This window comes from Salmo salar, chromosome ssa14 (assembly GCF_905237065.1).
Source record: "Salmo salar chromosome ssa14, Ssal_v3.1, whole genome shotgun sequence".
NCBI classification, from domain to species: domain Eukaryota; kingdom Metazoa; phylum Chordata; class Actinopteri; order Salmoniformes; family Salmonidae; genus Salmo; species Salmo salar.
This window is the reverse complement of record NC_059455.1, coordinates 81178348-81202479: the sequence shown is the minus strand read 5'-3', so window position 1 is coordinate 81202479 and position 24132 is coordinate 81178348. Positions and strand designations below refer to the sequence as shown.

The 24132-nt window shown below is 43.0% G+C and overlaps 2 protein-coding genes across 2 annotated transcripts in view; both read left to right on the top strand.

The window, feature by feature from the left end:
- The window catches only part of LOC123726821 (DENN domain-containing protein 3), a 33050-nt gene extending 21423 nt beyond the window's left edge, over positions 1-11627 (top strand). Inside the window, exons 16-23 of the mRNA XM_045694871.1 lie at positions 1136-1663; positions 1943-2035; positions 2915-3174; positions 4033-4203; positions 5240-5369; positions 5622-5729; positions 10966-11108; positions 11427-11627. Of these exons, the coding sequence (XP_045550827.1) occupies positions 1136-1663; positions 1943-2035; positions 2915-3174; positions 4033-4203; positions 5240-5369; positions 5622-5729; positions 10966-11108; positions 11427-11444 (1451 nt within the window). The 3' untranslated portion in view covers positions 11445-11627. The remainder of the gene's footprint in view (positions 1-1135; positions 1664-1942; positions 2036-2914; positions 3175-4032; positions 4204-5239; positions 5370-5621; positions 5730-10965; positions 11109-11426) is intronic.
- A 4550-nt stretch (positions 11628-16177) lies between these two features.
- hnrpl (heterogeneous nuclear ribonucleoprotein L) lies at positions 16178-22449 on the top strand (the record flags this gene model as incomplete). Its single annotated transcript, NM_001141048.1, is given in 3 exon segments — positions 16178-16246; positions 21041-21178; positions 21528-22449. Coding segments are annotated over 2 exon segments (97 nt in total), but the record flags the coding sequence as incomplete, so codon positions are not given.
- Positions 22450-24132: the final 1683 nt, after the last annotated feature.

Below are 24132 nucleotides of genomic sequence, written 5' to 3'. Positions count from 1 at the left end.
GAGGTGGACAGCGGTAGGTTGAGGTGGACAGCGGTAGGTTGAGGTGGACAGCGGTAGGTTGAGGTGGACAGAGGACTCATCTTTGTATCGGTGCCATTGTAGCGTCTGTGATAGCATGGGCATTTTAGAGTTGTCAATTTTATTAATTAGATGATTTCTCCCAACTTCTAGGAATCCCCACCCAGTTGACTACTTGGTGGAATGGTGGAAGCCCTTAATGCTAAAACGGGTTATATACATGAGTCCTCTATCTCTGACAACAGGCACAACTTCGATATGTTTTCCAAAGTTGGCGAAATGTCATGTGCGTCAACTTCATATCAGTGTATTTGTAACAACCTAACCAATGCGGGACTTGTATTTGATCAGATAAGCCTCAAGTAGCAAATTAGCAATTGCATTTATTTTTTGTTGTCAAATTCTACAATCATTGACCTCCACACCAGAATTCTGCACTTCGTGGGCATATTTTTGTGGAGTAAAGCCTCCCGTTTTGCCTCATCCTCTCTGCTACTACCATCGACAGGCGAAGAATTTAACTCGGGAAGGGGCTGTGTGTGTGTTTGTCACTCATTTTGCCCCGTGGGCCGCAATCGTTCTTCAACGAGGTCCGGAGGGCCGCACTGGAAATGTATTATATATTATAAAAATAGTTTGCAATGCTCCCTGACGGTCTAGTGATTTATTAGCCTTCTGGACTGTCAAGAAACCATTATCATTCTACACAGTTTTGATGTGGTGAAATGGTTTACTCAAACCACTGACTGGATTCAACACCCCTGATAGAACTTAGAAATCCCTCATGAGATTGGTTTAACTGTTGTACCCCATCAGAACCCAAAATACCATCTTGTTTTACTCCAATGTTTGTAAACAAATGAAATGTAAACAAGCACTCTATAGCCTCAACATGGTTAAAAGTATAATTTGGATACCGTGGATGGTCGATCCTTGCAATCATAGCTCTGTCCATGAACTTGAGAGTGATCAAACATTTCTCCAGCCCTATCACTCAGCTTTTTACCGAAGCTGTGGTCGGGACAATGCTTTGTTATTGTTCCAATTGCTGATTGACCCTTTTAAAGGTTCCTCTGTATGAATGGATTATCTAAGAATTTCTGATGGAACCCCATAGGTATGAAGTCTCCCCAGAGGCCAGTGAGATTGTTCAAGCTTCCTGAGTTCCCCCCTCCGCTGGCCTACCACTACGTCCAGAATTACTACCAGGAGATGATCACCCTCCTGGGCAAGGCCATCAGCGGGGCGGCCTCCGAGGACTCCTCTCTCCTGGCCCGCTATCACTACCTCAGGGGCTTCGTCAACACCGTGGCCGGTAAACGCCTGGACGCTCTAGAAGACTTCCAGAACCTCTACAAGACAGACACAGACATCTTCCCTGGCGAGCTGGTCAACGCGCTGGTGGACTCTCTACAGGAGGGCGAACAGGCACTGGCTGACCGCCGACCCGAAATCAAACGGCTGATTAGTCGAGTGAAGAGGGACCATGAGAGGGAGCGGGCGCGCCATGTCGACCAAGGTGTCAAGCGGTTCCAACTCCCCAAAAAGCACATGCAGTTGGAGGACTTTGTGAGGCGCGTGCAGGAGTCTGGGATTGTCAAAGACCAGGGGACCATTCACCGGCTGTTTGAGGCTCTCACTGTGGGTAAGGAAGTCATACAGACTCCAAGCTTAGAAAGAGGGAAATAATGAGAGAGGGTTGTCGTTCTTGGTGGAGGTTTTCTTCTATGTTAGTTTTGCAGTAGCCCCTTGTTGTATGGGACTCATCATGAACGTAATCCAATTGATAATACTTGGCCTATACTCCGTAATCAGTCCAGTCCCTGTGATCGATGTGTTAATACCTTACTACATGTAGAGTGAATGCCATGCTAATTCATCTGACTATTGAATCTGCTTCATTTCTTATCCTTTACCTGATCAGAATGTTGTAAGAGCAGCTTGGGTTGGCATGGTGGTGGTTCTGCGGTGAAGGCTTCTTCCCAGTCTATCTTTTACCTTGATTCCAATCTGGAGGGTAAGCATAGCATTATGCCCTGCCTGCTTGCAGAGTGTGCTGTGCCCAACTCCTACCTTTGTGTGTGTGTGTGTGTGTTGCTTTGGCCTGTGTGTTCTACTTAATCAACTATCCCTTCAGGTCTTAAATCTGAGAAGTGTTTGCTTTTAACATTAGTATCGCTTCAAACACCTCCTCACATAGCATTCATGGCTGACTAGTTAATATTTTCCTTCTATGTTTTGAAGGACGAATAGCATTCCTCCTCTGTGTTCAATTGACTGTTACAGGACTCTTATCTTAAAATGGTCCATTGGACTGTGAGTAGCCTCATGGAAGTGTGTTAAAGTGCCTCACATTTCACTTTACATAGGAGTCATACTGTGCACGTCCAGTAGGGCCAGGGACGATATCAGTATCGAAACAAATCATGAAGCAGATTTAACATCTTTAGGAAAACAGATCTAATGTTTGAAACAAACAAACATCGTTATGTTGTCATCCAGAGTCTCATGTATTTATTTTCCAAGCTATAGAACACTATTTTACATATAGCAGGTTTTTAAAGAGTTTAGTCTGCTCGTGTTTTCAATTTTGCCATGGAAAAATGATTGTTATACTGGTATCGTCCCGGCCCTAACGTCCAGTGAGCTTTGTGTGAATCTCTTGCTCCAGTACACCCACACACCATGAACTTGCTCCACCAGCCAATCAAAAAAAGGCTGTTTAATGTGGTTCCTAATATAACTCCTTCCCCAACCCTGCTAGCTTATCACCTGTCCATTCTAGCTCATTGATTATTGTTTTGAATGGGAAACCTAGTTGAATCCCACCCAGTTTACAGTGAATGTAAACTGCTCCTATGGTTGCAAACCCCTAACTCTAGACTGTCCCCTGCAGGCCAGCAGAAACAGGTGGACCCGGAGATTTTCCGCGTGTTCTACACCTTCTGGAAGGAGACGGAGGCCGAGGCTCAGGAAGTGGCCCTGCCGGCCTCGGCCCTGGAGCACCTGGAGGCTAATGAGTGTGTCTTCAAGCTGTCCTCTTCGGTCAAGACCAGCCACGGCGTGGGCAAGATCGCCATGACACAGAGACGGCTGTTCCTGCTGACCGAAGGACGACCCGGGTACATGGAGGTCACCAAGTTCAGAGACATTGAGGTGTGTTAGGACCTAATTGATCTACGTTACTACTACACTTTATGTCATAGACTGTATATTATTTATGATACTATATATTTGTGTAGAAATTACTACAGTATGTGAATACATTTAAGGCTCTCGGCTCCATAATGAAAACATATATTTTATTGACTCCGTCGGGGTCTCAGCTTACTGTTGAAATAGTAGAATACACAAGGTGCATTTAGAAATTTGGTTGTACATCACCAGTTTTTCTCTTGTCAATGACTGCTAGTCATTCAATTAGCCACGTCAGCTAACGTTTTTTACATTGGTAGCGGCCAGCTAGCTAAACTTAGTAATCATGGTTGAATTACTGGCTGGGGTGGCCCCATTGATTTTGTTAGTCAGTCGCTCTCAGATATCATATTAAAAACGGCAAACACTTCTCTCTGGCAAAATGTGTAGAATTGTAGGAAATGAGCTGTAAAACATGGTGTATGCATGGGTACGCAGTTCAGATGTTTTGTGGCCCCCACCCCCATCAAAGTTGCCCATCCCTGCATTAAGCTATACAATAAAATGAATGTGTTTGATGTGCTTATAGATGTAATCTATGCTCCTCAATGCAGCTAATGTAGACAACTAGATCTGTTTTTTAAAACACTATTTCATGTACTGTCATATCATTGAGAAACAGGACATTTTCCTGGCTCTATCCATGTTATGATTGCTTATAGCAAGTGTTACAGTGCACTGTTAGTATGTCGTAAGGCTTTATACATGTGTACCATCATACAAAGTATTACCAAATATGATATTACAAATATGAATGTCAAAGATGGTGTTAGGTGAATAACCAGGCTAGTGAATAACCGGTCGGCTTTTGTACCTCAGGAGGTGAAAATCTCCTCTGCTCCCTTCCTACTGCTGAGGATCCCGTCTCTGAAGATCAAGACCACCCTGAGGAAGGAGACGTTTGAGGTCAACCTGAAGTCAGAGGTTGACCTCTGGCACCTCATGGTCAAGGAGATGTGGGCTGGAAGGAAGATGGCCGACGACCACAAGGTAGTATGTCAAAATGTGACTGGGTCTCTGGGTGCGTGTCAATTTATATACATTTTTTTTCCTGAATTGTGCACTCGTTCACTACTTCCCACAATTCTAGGAATTGGGTTGGTGCAGGCATGGGCCTTATTTCACCATACGTCTTATACTGTACTAGACATTTCCTTTCAAATCAGTAAATGGAAGTGAACAAGGACACCCTTGGGGTGGAAGGAGAGAGAATTGGGACATAGCTTCTCTCTCTCTCGCTATCCCGCTCTGCATACGACTATGTATGGCCAGTATGTAGCTACACTATAAAGGGAGTTTTTCTTTAGCAGCACAGATGGCCAACGTTAGCACTAAAACCTCTCTGGTAGATTGGACTCTAGCTCAGTGGGTGTGGTTGACATTCCATGTAAGAGGGGGAGCTATGGAGTTTCATATGGGCTTGGCTCTATTGTTCAGCCAGTCCAAAGTCTGCACTACTCTCCAGCCTTCAGTTTCCACTATTAAACTGCATGAAACAACGTGGCCGCTTCTGGCCCCCGGCCCATCTCTCTTCATGTATTGTCGTCTTCTCTGTTATCACTGGAAAGACCGCATTTCCCAGGGTTAAGTTCCGTCTTTCTCTTTAATTAAGGCCTCATCCCCTGCTGCCTCCAGCTAGCCTAGCTCCGGATCTGTTTGTGCTGTCGTGGCATGACAATAACTACATTAGACAAGGAGTTGGTAAGACCGCACCAACAGATCTGGCACCAGGCTAGCCTCCCCCAACGCATGGTTCAGATGCCATGGAGTTACCGTAAGAGCCAGTTAGTCTGGTTACAAACTACTGGCCCTAGAGATATTTTGCTTTCTATTCCTCCTTTTCTTTCATGTTTCCGTCAGCATGATGTCATGGGAAACAGACTCTTGTACATCTGGAGTATGCATAGAATGTGTGACGTTCATCATAATTCATATACATATGAAGAGAATCTCAAATCTGTGTTTCTCTTTTTCTGTCTCTCTCACTCTTCCTCTCCTACTCTCTCCCTCTACCTCGCTCTCTCAGGACCCCCAATATATGCAGCAGGCTCTGACCAACGCCCTGTTGATGGATGCAGTGGTTGGCTGTCTGCAGTCACAAAAGGCCATTTTTGCTGCAACCAAGCTGGCACACTTTGACAGAATGAAACTGGAAGGTATGGCAACTGAGATATTTGTGGAACTATGAATTAGGTTTAAGCAGCTTGTCTCTCCCGAAGTTGATATTTTCACAGGGACAAAAAGACACTGGAAAAACATCAGATCATACCAAAAAATCCCCAAACATTTTAGATCATTTGAAATAAATAGCTTTACAGAAAGCACATGTTCATGAGTCTGGTTTCTCAGGAGATTTTTTTTATTCATTTCAAACTTTGACCTCTGAGCTTTCTCTCCATCCTGAGCAGTCCCGCTGATGGTCCCTAAAACCACGTCAGAGACCCTGAAACACAAGATCAACCCTTCTCTGGACCTGACTAGCCCCCAGGCGGTGGATGTTCTGCTCTACACCCCAGGTAATCTCTCAGGCACTCTGTCAGTCATGACATCAGACACCATACCGTTCCTGTTCAACAAACTGGTAACACTACATATCTGTAGAATGATTTCCCAGTACTACAAACGCCCTACAGGATGCTCAGTAAATCAAGTAGGTGCTGCTGGTATTTCCCATTCAACCTAAACTCTCCTCCAGTCTAGGACATACCACGTACCCTCACACAGTACTCCTCACTTCAACCTAAACTCTCCTCCAGTCTAGGACATACCACGTACCCTCACACAGTACTCCTCACTTCAACCTAAACTCTCCTCCAGTCTAGGACATACCACGTACCCTCACACAGTACTCCTCAGGTCATGGTAGTACACCTCAAATCTGTGTTCTGTAGTCGAGGTATTGCATGACAACAACACCTGAGTCATGTTGTCTGTGTCCTGGTAACTATGTCACACTCCAAGACCTGGTTTTAAATACTATTTAATAATCGTTCAACTACTTTGTTTGTTTTAATCTGCCTTGATTGCCAGGTGGGTGGGGTTTGCACTTTTGTGACTATTCAATTGGTTCCATTACAATAGGCAAGCTCAATCAAGCACAGCTAAAGTATTTTATTTTAAATGGTGTTTGAACCCAGGTCTGTCACACTCCCTACTGCTGCTTGGCCGGTGACGGTGACAGTGTCAGGTTACAGGAGGAGGCTTGGCAGAAGGGGCCAGAGGCGTTTTTATTTTATTTTACTGCCTCTTAAACAATTAATGAGGCACAGCTTTTCCCAACGCATCACCACCAACCACTTCCTGTTGTGTTCCTTAGTTTCATCCTTAGTTTCATGCAGTGGTTACTGATAGTAGACTCCTATAGTAGTCACAATAGAATCACTGTGATTGTTCCTCCTACTCAAACCACAAATGTTTATTACAGTTGAAGTCTGAAGTTTACATACACCTTGGCCAAATGCATTTAAACTCAGTTTCCTAGTAAAAATTCCCTGTCTTAGGTCAGTTAGGATCACCACTTTATTTTAAAAATGTGAAATGTCAGAATAATAGTAGAGAGAATGATTTATTTCAGCTTTTATTTCTTTCATCACATTCCCAGTGGTTCAGAAGTTTACGTACACTCGATTAGTATTTGGTAGCATTGCCTTTAAATTGTTTAACTTGGGTCATTAGTTTCGGGTAGCCTTCCACAAGCTTCCCACAATAAGGTGGGTGCATTTTGGCCCATTCCTCCTGACAGAGCTGGTGTAACTGAGTCAGCTTTGAGGCCTCCTTGCTTGCAAACGCTTTTTCAGTTCTGCCCACACATTTTCTATAGGAGTTGAGGTCAGGGCTTTGTGATGGCCTTTCCAATACCTTGACTTTGTTGTCCTTAAGCGATCTTACCACAACTTTGGAAGTATGTTTGGGGTCATTGTCTATTTGGATGACCCATTTGCGACCAAGCTTTAACTTCCTGACTGATGTCTTGAGATGTTGCTTCAATATATCCACATAATTTTCCTGCCTCGTGATGCCATCTATTTTGTGAAGTGCACCAGTCCCTCCTGCAGCTAAGCACCCCCACAACATGATGCTTCACTGTTGGGATAGTGTGCTTCAGCTTGCAAGCCTCCACTTTTTTCTCCAAACATAACGATGGTCATTATGGCCAAACAGTTCTATTTTTGTTTCATCAGACCAGAGGACATTTCTCCAAAAAGTACGATCTTTGACCCCATATGCAGTTGCAAGCCGTAGTCTGGCTTTGTTATGGCGGTTTTGGAGCAGTGGCTTCTTCCTTGCTGAGCGGCCTTACAGGTTATGTTGATATAGGACTCATTTTACTGTTGATATAAATACTTTTGTACCTGTTTCCTCTAGCATCTTCACAAGGTACTTTGCTGTTGTTCTGGGATTGATTTGCACTTTTCGCACCAAAGTACGTTCATCTCTAGGAAACAGAACGCGTCTCCTTCCTGAGCGGTATGACGGCTGCATGGTCCCATGGTGTTTATACTTGCGTACTATTGTGTGTACAGATGAACGTGGTACCTTCAGGCGTTTGGAAATTGCGCCCAAGGATGAACGAGACTTGTGGAGGTCTACAATTCTTTTTCTGAGGTCTTGGCTGATTTCTTTTGATTTTCTCATGATGTCAAGCAAATAGGCACGGAGTTTGACGGTAGGCCTTGAAATACATCCACAGGTACACCTCCAATTGACTCAAATGATGTCAATTAGCCTATCAGAAGCTTCTAAAGCCATTACATCATTTTCTGGAATTTTCCAAGCTGTTTAAAGGCACAGTCAACTTGGTGTATGTAAACTTCTGACCCACTGGAAATGTGATACAGTGAATTATAAGTGAAATAATCTGTCAGTAAACAATTGTTGGAAAATGACTTGTCTCATGCACAAAGTAGATGTCCTAACCGACTTGCCAAAACTATAGTTTGGTAACTAGACATTTGTGGAGTGATTGAAAAACAAGTTTTAATAACTCCAACCTAAGTGTATGTAAACTTCCAACTTGAACTGTATATTACACAGACCTGTATTACACTATCTGACACAATGAGATGTTTGATTCTGACTTCTGTATTAATTTCACATCTTGAACATCTAACATCAATCGTTTGAATCAGCATTGTTTTTCTGACTCATTTGTACGGTTCGTGTTTTGACTGGGCACGTCATAAGAAACATGCTCTAGTCTGCAAGGCTCTTCAGTCCCAGCACTCGGTGTAAAGGAGCCTGTGTCTTAACCTAGTGACATCACAGAACCAACAGCAGCTTCTTTGTTTAACACAGTGTCCCTTCTCCCTACTCCTTCCCCTGGTCCTCTCACAGACAGTGGTGTGTTTGTCTGAGCCTTCCCCCTGATTGGTCCATCTGTAACCAGTTAGAAGGGGGTATGGTAGTGGCCATGGTACGGGGCCTGGCCATGACCCTCTAGGCCTGTGGTTCTCAAACCTCTTCTCGGAGACCCCCAAGCTGTTCCATGTCTTTGAACAATTCCAGAGCTAGCACACCTGATTCAACTAATCATCAAACCCTTGAATAGGTAAATCAGGGGAGCTAGTTCAGGGCTACAACAAAGTTGTGAAACTTCTGGGGGTCTAGGTGGAGAGGTCTGAGAAGCACCGCTCTAGGCACTGGTAATAGTGCTGCGTCAGCACAGAGCACCATTGAAGTCCCAGCTCTCAGGGACTAAATGTAGGTCACTTATGTACCCTTGGACAGAGTCCAGATTTCCCTCCCTCCTGTTCTGTTCATCACTCCTCCCCAAGAAAGGGAGGATGTGACACATCAAGTTCTTTTCTTTTTCCTATTATGATTTGAAAAATAAATGTTAGGCCGTAAGAGGAAATGGAACAGCTAGGCTGAAGCTGGACAGATTTAGGTTGTATTCCATAATATGGATTGATGTCTGAAAAGTTCCATATGTGTGCCATTGTGTAACTAAATGTTAACACTTCTTCTCTGTTGTGTGTGTGTGTGTGTGTGTGTGAGAGATGTATTAGAATATACGTATTTATTATAAATAAAGAATATTCAATGCATTTCAGCCTTCATCAGGGATTTTTTATTTATTTTTTTACTTAACTGTATACAGTGCAGTCAGTATTCAGACCCCTTGACTTTTCTCACATTTTGTTAGGTTACAGCCTTATTCTAAAATTGATTTAATTTTTTTAAAATCCCTCAATCTACACACAATAGCCCATAATGACAAAGCGAAAACAAGTTTTTAGAAATTTCTGCAAAAAATAAAAACATTCCTTATTTAAGTATTCACACTTTGATAAGAGACTCGAAATTGAGCTCAGGTGCATCCTGTTTCCATTGATTAACCTTGACATATTTCTACAACTTGATTGGAGTCCACCTGTGGTAAATTCAATTGATTGGACAAGATTTGGAAAGGCACACACCTGTCTATATAAAGTCCCACAGTTGACAGTGCATGTCAGAGCTAAAACCAAGCCATGGGGTTGAAGGAATTGTCCTTAGAGCTCTGAGACAGGATTGTGTCGGCACAGATCAGGGGAAGTGTACCAAAACATTTCTGCAGCATTGAAGGTCCTCAAGAGCACATTGGCCTCCATCATTCATAAATGGAAGAAGCTCTTCCTAGAGCTGGCAGCCCCGGCCAAACTGAGCAATCGGTGGAAAAGAACCCAATGGTCACTCTGACAGAGCTCCAGAGTTTCTCTGTGGAGATGGTTGTCCTTCTGGAAGGTTCTCCCATCTCTGTGGCAGTACACCAATCAGGCCTTTATGGTAGAGTGGCCAGACGGAAGCCACTCCTCAGTAAAAGGAACATGACAGCCCGCTTGGAGTTTGCCCAAAGGCACCTAAAGATTCTCAGACCATGAGAAACAAGATTCTCTGGTCTGATGAAACCAAAATCTAACACTCTTTCCTGGATGCCAAGCGTCATATCTGGAGGAAAACTGGCACCATCCCTATGGTGAAGCATGGTGGTGGCAGCATCATGCTGTGGGGATGTTTGTCAGCGGCAGGGACTGGGAGACTACTCAGGATCGAGGGAAAGATGAAATGGAGCAAAGTACAGAGCTCCTTGATGTAAACCTGCTCCAGAGCACTCAGGACCTCAGACTGGGGTGAAGGTTCACCTTCCAACAGGACAACTACCCTAAGCACACAGCCAAGACAACACAGGAGTGGCTTTGGGACAAGTCTCAATGTCATTGAGTGGCCCAGCCAGAGCTCGGACTTGAACCTGATCGAACATCTCTGGAGAGACGACGCTCCCCATCCAACCTGACAGAGCTTAAGAGGATCTGCAGAAAAGAATGGGAGAAACTCCCCAAATACAGGTACATACTCAAAGCTGTAATTGCTGCCAAAAGGGTTTAAACAAAGTACTGAGTAAGGGGGCTGAATACTTATGTAAATTAGAATCTTTTTTTTGCAACGTTTTCTAAAAACAGTTTTTGCTTTGTTATTATGGGCTATTGCATGTATGTTGGGGGGGGGACAATTTAATCCATTTTAGAATAAGGCTGTAACGTAACAAATTGTGTGAAAAGTCAAGGGGCTTGAATACTTTCCAAATGCACTGTAGTTACCATCTCTACTAGTCAAGCCATGAGCTACTTACTGTATTTGAATCAGACCTACAGTATATAGACTTTTTCAGCATGTGAGAAATATTCTGCCATGCTTGTAGGACAATAGATGCATAGAAAATGCAGATTCAGGGGTTCCTGCATTCAGCAATGTTTTTGTTCACATTCTCAGGCCAGCTGGGCGTGTCGTCTGACTCTGAGGGTGATGGGAACCCCAAACTGTGGTGTGCCCTGAGTGACGGGAAGGTGGTGGTGTTTGATGCAGCCAGCTGGTCCATGCAACAGAACCAAGTCCAAGTGGGAACTTCACGAGTGGTAAGGCTGTGGATGTGGAATGGGGATGGGACCACTATTTTAAAGGAGTAGGCAAATTGAAGGGAGGAGGACAATTTATAGAATTATCAAAAAGCAGTAGTAATTCACTTACCACATTTAGTCATCTTCTTGGTCCCGTTTGGCTATATTTAGTGTTCGTGTAGATGAAAATAACTAAGGGATTCTGCTGACCCCTGGTGGGTACAGTATGTTATGACTGAAATGACCTGCTTGGACCTGCTTCTATGTTTTTGAAATGGTACGGTTTTAAAATGGTGTTTTATGTCTGAAATGTCTTGGTGCCATGGTTTGAAATAGGCAGGCCACCTGGTTTGAAATGGGCAAATGTTTTGTCCAGAACTGCATGCTGGGAGTGGACCGGCAGCAAGTGTGGATTGGCACCCAGGATTCAGTGATTTACATAATCAGCACCCGCAGCATGTCCTGTAACAAGCAGCTGAGAGACCACCGCAGTGAGGTCACAGGGCTGTCCCTAGGGGAATGCAGCGAGAAATACAGGTGAGGGGTGACAATGACATGCAGTTGAAAACTATCCGGCTGGCTTTAACTGGCACATTTACAGTAATGTTGATTAATGAACACTGTCCTTGTAAAATGAAATGTAATATAGTGAAGTAACATACAGCTACTACTGGCATCATATCCATAGAGAGATGTTTTTTTTAGGACCGCATGATAACGGCGGCAATGAGCAGTCCCAGCTCGAAGTAAAATAGTTTTAAGTATAACATCCTTTCTTTATGCCTGGGTAGTGTACATTAGGCACCAAAAGGAGGACAACGGACTGAAGCAGGGAGCGACTATCTGAACGTGTCCAATATGAAATGCTCTTTCCAGTTTTAAAAAACATTTTGCTACTGTGTGCCACACTAAACACGACCCTGCTGATTTTTTTTCCCTGTGGTTATTAATAACATTAATCTTTACCTGAACATGTATTCCCTGTTGCAGCCCAAAGGTGGCATACTCCTGCAGTGCGGAGGGTACAGTGATGGTGTGGGACGTGTCCACGTTACAGGTCAGGAAACAGTTCCGGGTCTCCTGCGACCGTCTCCAGTCCATTCAGCTCTGCAATGGAACCCTATGGTGCTGTAAGTACAAGCATAAAAATAGGGTACTTAAAGTGACTTCTGGCTGTACTATACTTCTGTATATATTGTTTTATATCTTTTTTTTTATTTGACCTTTTATTTAACCAGGTAGGCCAGTTGAGAACAAGTTCTCATTTACAACTGCGACCTGGCCAAGATAAAGCAAAACAATGTGACACAAACAACAACAGTTACACACGGAATAAACAGACATACAGTCAATAACACAATAGAAAAAGTTTATGTACAGTGTGTGCAAATGAGGCAAGATAAGGGAGGTAGGGCAATAAATAGGCCATAGTGGTGAAATAATTACAATTTAGCAATTAAACACTGGAGTGATAGATGTGCAGAAGATGAATGTGCAAGTAGAGATACTGGGGTTTAAAGGAGCAAAAAAATAAATACAGTATGGGGATGAGGTAGTTGGATGGGCTATTTACAGATGGACTATGTACAGGAGCAGTGATCTGTGAGCTGCTCTGACAGCTGGTGATTAAAGTTAGTGAGGGAGATATGGGTCTCCAGCTTCAGTGATTTTTGCAATTCGTTCCAGTCATTGGCAGCAGAGAACTGGAAGGAAAGGCAGCCAAAGGAGGAATTGGCTTTGGGGGAGACCAGTGAAATATACCTGCTGGAGCGTGTGCTATGGGTGGGTGCTGCTATGGAGACCAGTGAGCTTAGATAAGGCGGGGCTTTACCTAGCAAAGACTTATAGATGACCTGGAGCCAGTGGGTTTGGCGACGAATATGAAGCGAGGGCCAGCCAACGAGAACATACAGGTCGCAGTGGTGGGTAGTATATGGGGCTTTGGTGACAAAACGGATGGCACTGTGATAGACTGCACCCAATTTGCAGAGTAGAGTGTTGGAGGCTATTTTGTAAATGACATCACCGAAGTCAAGTATCGGTAGGATGGTCAGTTTTACAAGGGCATGTTTGGCAGCATGAGTGAAGGATGCTTTGTTGCGATATAGGAAGCCGATTCTAGATTTAATTTTGGATTGGAGATGCTTAATGTGAGTCGAAGGAGAGTTTACAGTCTAACCAGACACCTCAGAATATGTGGACAACTACAAATACCGAGTCAGAACCGTCCAGAGTAGTGATGCTAGTTGGGCGGGCAGGTGTGGGCAGTGATTGGTTGAAGAGCATGCATTTAGTTTTACTTGCATTTAAGAGCAGTTGCAGGCCACGGAAGGAGTGTTGTATGGCATTGAAGCTCTACTCGAGGTTAGTTAACAGTGTCCAAAGAAAGGCCAGAAGTATACAGAATGGTGTCGTCTGCTTGGAGGTGGATGACAGATGGATTCTTAATGATTGTTTTAATTGTGATTTGTGATTGTTATTCCTCCCACATCATTCAGGTGCCAGAGACTGCATTATGGAGGTGTGGAAAAACGGAATGTTACATCGCAAGATCTGCCTTCCTGAGCAGCTCTGTGGCTCCCCAACTGCCTTCAGCAGCTTCCTGCTCTACCATGAGGTGGGTAGTGTCTATGGTGATATAGAGATATACAGTGCATTCGGAAAGTATTCAGACCCCTTGACTTTTCCCAAAAAATGTCCCCCTTCATCAATCTTCACATGATACCCCATAATGACAAAGCAAAAACACATTTTTAGAAATTTGATAAGCTGAGATATCACATTTACAGAAGTATTCAGACCCTTTACTCAGTGCTTTGTTGAAGCGACTTTGACACTGATTACAGCCTCGAGTGTTCTTGGGTATGACGCTACAAGCTTGGCACACCTGTATTTGGTAGAGTTTCTCCCATTCTTCTCTGCAGATCCTCGGGATCGGGTTCAAGTCCGGGCTCTTGCTGGGCCACTCAAGGACATTAAGACACTTGTCCCGAAGCCACTCCTGTGTTGTCTTGGCTGTGCTTAGGGTTGTTGTCCTGTTGGAAGGTGAACCTTCACCCCAGTCTGAGGTCCTGAGAAGAGTTTCATCAAGGATCTCTCTGTACTTTGCTCCGTTCATTTTTCCCTCGATCCTGACTAGTCTCCCCAGTCCCTGCCTCTGAAAAACATCTCCACAGCATGATGCTGCCACCACCATGCTTCACCGTAGGGATGGTGTCAGGTTTCCTCCAGACATGACGTTTAGCATTCAGGCCAAGGAGTTCAATCTTGGTTTCATCAGACCAGAGAATCTTGTTTCTCATGGTCTGAGACTCCTTTAGGTGCCTTTTGGCAAACTCCAAGCAGGCTGTCATGTGCCTTTTACTGAGGAGAGGCTTCCGTCTGGACACTACATTAATGGCCTGATTGGTGGAGTGCTGCAGAGATGGTTGTCCTTCTGGAAGGTTCTCCCATCTCCACAGAGGAACTCTGGAGCTCTGTCAGAGTGACCATTTGGTTCTTGGACATCTCCCGGGCACAAGGCCCTTCTCCCCCGATTGATCAATTTGGCTGGGCGGCCAGCTCTAGGAAGAGTCTTGGTTCCAAACTTCCATTTAAGAACGATGGAGGCCACTGTGTTCTCGGGGACCTTCAGTGCTGCAGAAATGTTTTGGTACCTTTCCCCAGATCTGTGCCTCGACATAATCCTGTCTCGTAGCTTTACGGCCAATTCCTTTGACCTCATGGCTTAGTTTTTGCTCTGACATGCACTGTCAACTGTGGGATCTTATATAGACAGGTGAGCTTTTCCAAATAATGTCTAATCAATAGAATTGACTACAGGTGGACTCCAATCAAGTTGTAGAAACTCTCAAGGATGATCAATGGAAACATGATGCACTTGACCTCAAACATTTCTAAAAACCGGTTTTCGCTTTTTCATTATGGAGTATTATTGTTTGTAGATTGAGGGTGAAAAATTATGTAATCAATTTTAGAAGGCTGTAACATAACAAAATGTGGAGAAAGTCAAGGTGTCTGAATACTCTCCGAACGTACTGTGTGTGTATATATCTCTATCCATCGATCTATACATATATACTGAGTGTATATAAAATGTTAAGAACACCTGCTCGTTCCATGACATAGGCTGACCAGGTGAAGCTATGATCCCTTATTGATGTTACTTGCTAAATCCACTTCAGTCAGTGTAGATGAAGGGGAGGCGACATGTTAAAGAAGGATTTGCGACATGGATTGTGTGCCATTCAGAGGGTGAATGGGAAATACTAAATATTTAATTGCCTATGAACGGGGTATGGTAGTAGGTGCCAGGCACACCAGTTTGTGTAAAGAACTGCAACGCTGCTGGGTTTTTCATGCTCAACAGTTTCCCTTGTGTATCAAGAATGGTCCACCACCCAAAGGACGTCCAGCCAACTTGACACAACTTTAGGAAGCATTGGAGCCAACATGGGCCAGCATCCCTGTGGAACGCTTTCGACACCTTGTAGAGTCTATGCCCTGACGAATTGAGACTGTTCTGACGGCAAAAGGGGCTGCAACTCAATATTAGGAAGCTGTACCAAATATTTGCTCTACTCGGTGCATAGTCACAAAGGCAATTCAGTCGCTATAAAACACTAAAATTGTCCTCCTTTTTGAACAACCCCACGTGTGTGTGTGATGAGCTGAAATATAAGATCCCCGAAATGTTCCATACGCACATAAAGCTTATTTCTCTAAAATTTAGTGCACAAATTTGTTTACATCCTTGTTAGTGAGCATTTCTCCTTTGCCAAGATAATCCTATGCCAGGTGTGGCATATCAAGGAGCTGATTAAAAAGCATGATCATTACACAGGTGTACCTTGTGCTGGAGACAATAAAATGCCACTCTAAAATGTGCATTTTTGTCACAACACAATGCCACAGATGTCTCAAGTTGAGGGAGTGTGCAATTGGCATGCTGACTGCAGGATTGTCCATCAGAGCTGTTGCCAGAGAATTGAATGTTCATTTCTCTACCATAAGCCGCCTCAAACGTTGTTTTAGAGAATTTGGCAGTACGTCCACCCGGCCTCACAACCGCAGACCACGTGTTGCCACGCCAGCCCAGGACCTCCACATCTGATTTCTTCACTTGCGGGATCGTCTGAGTCCAGCCACCCTGACAGGTGATGAAACTGAGGAGTTTTTCTGTCTGTAATAAAGCCCTTTTTTGGAGGAAAACCTCATTCTGATTGTCTGGGCTTGGCTCCCAAGTGGGTGGGTATGGTAAAAGGCAGAGGTGGGATCAAGTCATTGTTTTACAAGTCACTAGTAAGTCTCAAGCCTTAGCACTCAAGTCCCAAGTGAAGACAGGCAAGTCTCAAGTTCTAAATAATGTGCTCTTCCCCAAATGTAATACCATTTCATATTTTTAACAAGAGTAATAGTTAGTATATTAAATTTACGCAAATCATGAATGCTTTTAAAAATATATTTATTGTTTTCCAAATAAACTTAATATTTCCATGGAAATAAATGAAATTACCTGCTTGTCAATATGACAACAAAAACTAAATATTGTAGTGCTCTCTCCTCTCTCCAGATATACTCTAGACACCTAAAACAACCCTGCCATCAAGTTACAATCATTTATTAAAAGGTACATCAAAAAACTGCTACTGAACTTCAAGTAGGCCTACAATTTGAACACTGGCCTGAATATCTGTGGGGAAAAAATACAGTTCCAAAAGATGGGAGATAAAACCTGCACTGCACCCCCCCCCTCCCCCATATAGCGATCGACTATCGAGGATCGCTATGGGGCGCAATCGGGCGACGTAGGCTTGTACACAATCGCCCAACCTTACACACACACACACACACAACCTCTCTGTGTGTGGTTATTGTATGTCAATGGTTTTAGGAACAGCAGTTGTAGCTCAATCTTAGGTGCATCTTTCCAAGGGCTCCGTCTGAATTCACCTGCCAACGTTCCTCTGCACTGCCACACGCAACTTTTTCTCCGTTGGCACAGTTTCATTTGGCTGCTGTCCGATTCAAACTGTAATCCGTTAAATGAAGAGTTGATGCGCTGCACACTTTTCTTTTTAAATAGCATAATTTTTTATATTTGGGCTTGGGGAGGGTATCAAGTCAGTTCGAGTCAAAAGTCCAAGTTAAGTTACGAGTCATTGGTGTTAAAGTCGAAGTCGAGTTGCAAGTCTTATTTTTTTTTTTTTTTTTGTTAAGTCTAAAATCATCAATGTGACTCGAGTCCACACCTCTGGTAAAAGGTGCCAGGCGCACCGGTTTGAGTGTGTCAAACTGAGGCTAGTGAAATGCGTATATACACTGCTCTAAAAAATAAAGGGAACACTAAAATAACACATCCTAGATCTGAATGAAATAATCTTATTAAATACTTTTTTCTTTACATAGTTGAATGTGCTGACAACAAAATCACACAAATAATCAATGGAAATCCAATTTATCAACCCATGGAGGTCTGGATTAGGAGTCACACTCAAAATTAAAGTGGAAAACCACACTACAGGCTGATCCAACTTTGATGTAATGTCCTTAAAACAAGTCAAAATGAGGCTCAGTAGTGTGTGTGGCCTCCACGTGCCTGTATGACCTCCCTACAACGCCTGGGCATGCTCCTGATGAGGTGGTGGATGGTCTCCTGAGGGATCTCCTCCCAGACCTGGACTAAAGCATCCGCCAACTCCTGGACAGTCTGGTGCAACGTGGCGTTGGTGGATGGAGCGAGACATGATGTCCCAGATGTGCTCAATTGGATTCAGGTCTGGGGAACGGGCGGGCCAGTCCATAGCATCAATGCCTTCCTCTTGCAGGAACTGCTGACACACTCCAGCCACATGAAGTCTAGCATTGTCTTGCATTAGGAGGAACCCAGGGCCAACCGCACCAGCATATGGTCTCACAAGGGGTCTGAGGATCTCATCTCGGTACCTAATGGCAGTCAGGCTACCTCTGGCGAGCACATGGAGAGCTGTGCGGCCCCCCAAAGAAATGCCACGCCACACCATGACTGACCCACCGCCAAACCGGTCATGCTGGAGGATGTTGCCGGCAGCAGAACGTTCTCCACGGCGTCTCCAGACTCTGTCACGTCTGTCACATGTGCTCAGTGTGAACCTGCTTTCATCTGTGAAGAGCACAGGGCGCCAGTGGCGAATTTGCCAATCTTGGTGTTCTCTGGCAAATGCCAAACGTCCTGCACGGTGTTGGGCTGTAAGCACAACCCCCACCTGTGGACGTCGGGCCCTCATACCACCCTCATGGAGTCTGTTTCTGACCGTTTGAGCAGACACATGCACATTTGTGGCCTGCTGGAGGTCATTTTGCAGGGCTCTGGCAGTGCTCCTCCTTGCACAAAGGCGGAGGTAGCGGTCCTGCTGCTGGGTTGTTGCCCTCCTACGGCCTCCTCCACGTCTCCTGATGTACTGGCCTGTCTCCTGGTAGCGCCTCCATGCTCTGGACACTACGCTGACAGACACAGCAAACCTTCTTGCCACAGCTCGCATTGATGTGCCATCCTGGATGAGCTGCACTACCTGAGCCACTTGTGTGGGTTGTAGACTCCGTCTCATGCTACCACTAGAGTGAAAGCACCGCCAGCATTCAAAAGTGACCAAAACATCAGCCAGGAAGCATAGGCACTGACAAGTGGTCCGTGGTCACCACCTGCAGAACCACTCCTTTATTGGGGGTGTCTTGCTAATTGCCTATAATTTCCACCTGTTGTCTATTCCATTTGCACAACAGCATGTGAAATGTATTGTCAATCAGTGTTGCTTCCTAAGTGGACAGTTTGATTTCACAGAAGTGTGATTGACTTGGAGTTACATTGTTGTTTAAGTGTTCCCTTTATTTTTTTGAGCAGTGTATATATTTTTTGTTATATTATTATATCAAATGGAATAATGAGGATCAAAGATCATACCCCCAAGACATAGTAACCTCTCACCATATCTGTAATCATGGTAGCTTCCACATTAATGTAGATGTCTTTTATATACATCTACTATTCTTATTTACAATAAAAGTGACTACAAAATGACACTGCATTATTTACCATTCATTTCTATTGGGCACATAATCAAACAAAACCAAATTGACTTCAAATGTATCCAACAAGTTTGTAGAGTCACAAACTTGATTAACAATCTGCGGGACACTTTTCAACAGCCAGTGAAATAGCAAGGTGGCAAATTCAAAACAACAGAAATCTCATAATTCAAATTTGTCAAACATACTATTATACCCCATTTTAAAGATGCACTGCTCGTTAATCCAACCACATTGTCCGATTTCAAAAAGGCTTTACGGCGAAAGCATAGCATTAGATTATGTTAGGACAGCGCCTAGACAAGAAAAACCACACAGCCATTTTCCAAGCAAGGAGAGGCGTCACAAAAAACAGAAATACAGCTAAAATGAATCACTAACCTTCGATGATCTTCATCAGATGGCACTCATAGGACTTCATGTTACACAATACATGTGTGTTTTGCTCGATAAAGTTCATATTTATATCCAAAAACCCCATTTTACATTGGCGTGTAATGTTCAGAAATGTTTTGCCTCCCAATGTTTTGCCTCCTTTCGGTGAATGAGCACATCAATTTACAGAAATACTCATCATAAACATTGATAAAATATTCAAAGAATTATATATACACTTCTCCTTAATGCAACCGCTGTGTCAGATTTCAAAAAAGCTTTACGGCGAAAGCCAACTTTGCAATCTGAGTACAGTGCTCAGATATCAAAACAAGCCATACAGATACCTGCCATTTTGGAGTCAACAGAAATGACATAAATATTCACTTACCTTTGATCTTCATCGGAATGCACTCCCAGGAATCCCAGTTCCAGAATAAATGTTTGTTTTGGTCGATAAAGTTCATCTTTATGTCCAAATACCTCCATTTTGTTTGTGCGTTCAGTCGAGTAATCCAAATCCACTGTGCTCGCGCAGTGAGTTCATACGAACAGTCAAAAGTTATATTACAGTTTGTAGACACATGTCAAACGATGTATAGAATCAATCTTTAGGATGTTTTTATCATAAATCTTCCATAATATTCCAACCGGACGATTCCTTTGTCTTCAGAAATGAAAAGGAACACAGCTAACTCTCACGTGAGCGCACATGATTGAGCTCATGTCATTTTCTCAGTCATCTGATTCCAATGGCTCTTTTTCTCTCCCCATTCACAGTAGAAGCATGAAACAACGTTCTAAAGACTGTTGACATCTAGTGGAAGCCTTAGGAAGTGCAAAATGACCCCATTGACACTGTATACTGGATAGGGAATCACTTAAACTTCAAACCTCAGATTTCCACACTTCCTGGTTGGATTTTTTTCTCAGGTTTTTGCCTGCCATATGAGTTGTGTTATACTCACAGACATCATTCAAACAGTTTTTTAGAAACTTGAGTTTTCTATCCAAATCTACTAATAGTATGCATATCCTACCTTCTGGGCCTGAATAGCAGGCAGTTTACTACGGGCACACTTTTCATCCGGACGTCAAAATACTGCCCCCTACCCCGATGAAGTTAAGTCATTGCATGCTAGGAATATGGGACCAAATACTACACTTTTGACTACATTATTTATAAGAATCTTTAGGGGTGTCCATTTTTAATCCTACCTTTTTGAGGGGAAAAAGTCTAACCTTGTAAACCAAATCTTTCTCTGAGCAATTGTATTAGTATAAAATAATATAATTTCCTTTTTTTGTTGTGTACAATATAGCTCCATTTATTTTATACATTAATTATTGTTTGTCTTTTATCAAGGGTGTCAATCATTTCGGACCCCACTGTATGTACATAGAATGTCGTAGTTTTACATACAGCCTACTGCGATCCGTGAGGTCTGGGCTACTTTGACATGGTATGGGAGTGATGATTGGAGCCGTGTTGTATACCGTACGTGTTTCAGAGAGAGCAGCTGTGGACGGCCTGTATAGACGTAGGGGAGCTGTGTGTGTGGCACCTCAGGGAGCCCACCAAGCCTTTCCAGAGGATCCAGCTGCCTGACTGTGCAGGTGTCACCTGCCTTATCAAGGTCAAAAACCAGGTGAGATTGTCTGTAGACTGCACTGTAGGAGGAAAAGGAGTGTGCTTCTACTCTACTGTAGTTTCTATAAGATGGCATTGCTTGGGTACTCCACTGGATTAGTTACATTACTTAGTTCTGTATTAAGGTATTATGTGAAAGTTTAACCTAGGTTTAAAGTATTAACAGGCCCAAATCACCATGGGTTCCCTTTCCCGCTTTTTCATATATCTTTTTTTAAATACTGACTAGATCTTTCATATCACAATGCACTCTGACATGTCAATTTTCAATTCAGCATGTCTTAAAACCAGAAATGAGATGTGTCCTTTATGGTGATGAAACCTAATCTGTTAACTGGTCCTGTCAGATCTGGGTTGGGGGCCGAGGGTGGAGTTCAGGGAAGTCCAGGGGGAAGATCTACGTAGTGGATGCCCAGCGACACACGGTGGAGAAGGAGCTGGTAGCTCACACAGACTGTGTCCAGGCACTGTGCTCCGCAGAGGACCGCTATGTGCTGAGTGGGGCAGCCCGTGAGGACGGGAAGATAGCCATCTGGAAAGTGGAGTAACTTCAGTGGAAATTCAATACTGCCCCCTGGTAGCTAGGGGTCAGAACAGGATCGTGTTCATTAGGCATCAAACGGTAGAAAACGGACTGAAACAGGAAGTTGTTCAATAAGAAACGCTCATTTTTGTTAACCATTGAAAATTGTTTTGCTAAGGTGTGCCCTAATAACCCAGGTGATTATGAACAGTTGGGAAATAAACTCTTGTCGTGATTTGTGACTGCCTATGGATGGATGACCAACCCAAAGTTCACCTGATTGCATAGGATTTATTTTTATTGCTGGAATAATCTTTCCAACCTATAGTTTTAAACATGTATCTTATTGTTTATGTTAAAGGGAAACTATTTAGGTATTTGTTTCATTAGTCCATTGTTGATATAATCCCAACATGTTTTGAATGTCAGAAATACATTTTAAGATATATAACTTAAAAAATACAGAAATACTGCTGGTGTGATGCATTTTTGGACTATATCAACAATAGACTAATGAAGCAAATACCAAAACACTGTTTTGGGTGTCATTTTCCTTTTAAGTATTATTTACATTGGAGGAACCATAGATGTTATCTTTTTATATTGGGATGCTTCACAGGTTACTCACATCCAAATAAGTATTTCATATTTAATGTATGTGCTTTCTCTTCTAAATATTTTTTTGTATGTTTAATACACTCAACCCAAACTATGCATTTTAGTATTATTAAAATGTTAAGTAATGCAGACTTGTATTTGTCTCAGTCTTCATGTAACATGACACAAACTACTTCTAACATTTTAAATGAACAACTGAAATATTATCCATAAATATTAGTGTTTCTTGTATATTCTTTATAGTACAGTATATTGTTTTGTAATATGCCTTTTGCCACCAGGGGGCAGTACAGCATCCTCTATTACATTTTAATTCACATCCCAGAACTGTCTTCTGTAAACTGTTTCTGTAGGCTACATGTCATGAGATCGACATTGTAATGACTGAAACTGAATACTTTAATTTCTCTATATAGCGATTTGGTGGAACAAGCTTCCCCTTAACATCAGGACAGCTGAGTCCCTGCCCATCTTCTGAAAACGCCTGAAAACCTACAGTACCTTTTCAAAAAGTATTTTGATTCATCACACAGCACAACATCAATATTCAGCTATACTAACTTTTTTTTTTTTTTAATCTTGAGGATTATGACATTTTAACCCACTTGGCCCATATATAATCAGATGTAGTAATTTGGCTGCCTTCATGCAGTAGTCTTCATTCAGATTTGTATTAAATCCCGTTACGGTGGCTACAGGCAAGCCCGTATCTACATCATCTGAGAATCCTTTCATTAATCACACCAGCAGATGGCAAAATCATCAAAGTCATCATCCAAATGCCAGGGTATTCCAATTTTTATTCTCTAACTGTTGCCAGCTCTACGAATATAAATCCCTCTCCTCTCTGTGTTCATACAATGCAGCACAGAAACAATCACAGACCACATTTTAAATCCAGCTGTAGATTAGAGACTGGGGATTTTTAAAAACAATTTTTTTTTTCCACAGATTGGGATGTACCCAATGGGTTTCAAATGCCATTGATTTTTGGTCATAACTACAACTTTGCTATGAGTTGTAGTAATTGAATCCAGGGACGTCTAAGACCCTTTGAGGTTGAATCTATAAGACTAGGATTACATTACACAGGGGCCCTGTTGAATCAAGCATCTATACATAGTCAATTAGCAGACACTCATATCCAGAGCGACTTAGTCGCAATTAGGGTAAAATGCCTTGCTCAAGGGCACAATTCAACAGATTATTATTATTATTTTTACCTAGTACCTTGGCCAGTAACCCTTCGTTTACTGGCCCAGTGCAGGTAGCTACTGTGGGAAGGCTACCTGCCACCAACCCTCAGACTGGGTGACAGCAATAAGATTAGTCCAACACACATCATGACATCATTTATACACAACACACGTACAGTATATAACAGGAAGACTCTGCCCCTCACAGGCAGATATCAATTCCCAGAAGAAGTATTGTGTGTGGGGGCTGGTAATGGCTAGAGTGGAATAAATGTTAAGTTATCAACAACATCAAACACATGGTTTCCATGTGTTTGATGCCATTCCATTCGCTCCGTTCCAGACATTATGAGCCGTCCTCCCCTCAGCAGCCTCCACTGTTCCCTACACAGTGCACTACTTTAAATCTGGGGCCTTGTCAAAAGTAATGCACTATATAGGGAATAGGATGCCATTTGGGACCTAGCTACTATGCAGAGTAAGGTCTGGTTGATGGTCATATAGTGTTTTATATATAGTGTTAGTGTTTTTTATTTATTTTTTAAGTTCTGACTTTATTTGTATTTACAGTATAAGGCCATGAAATATTGAAGATGAAAATTACCTAGCGAAACT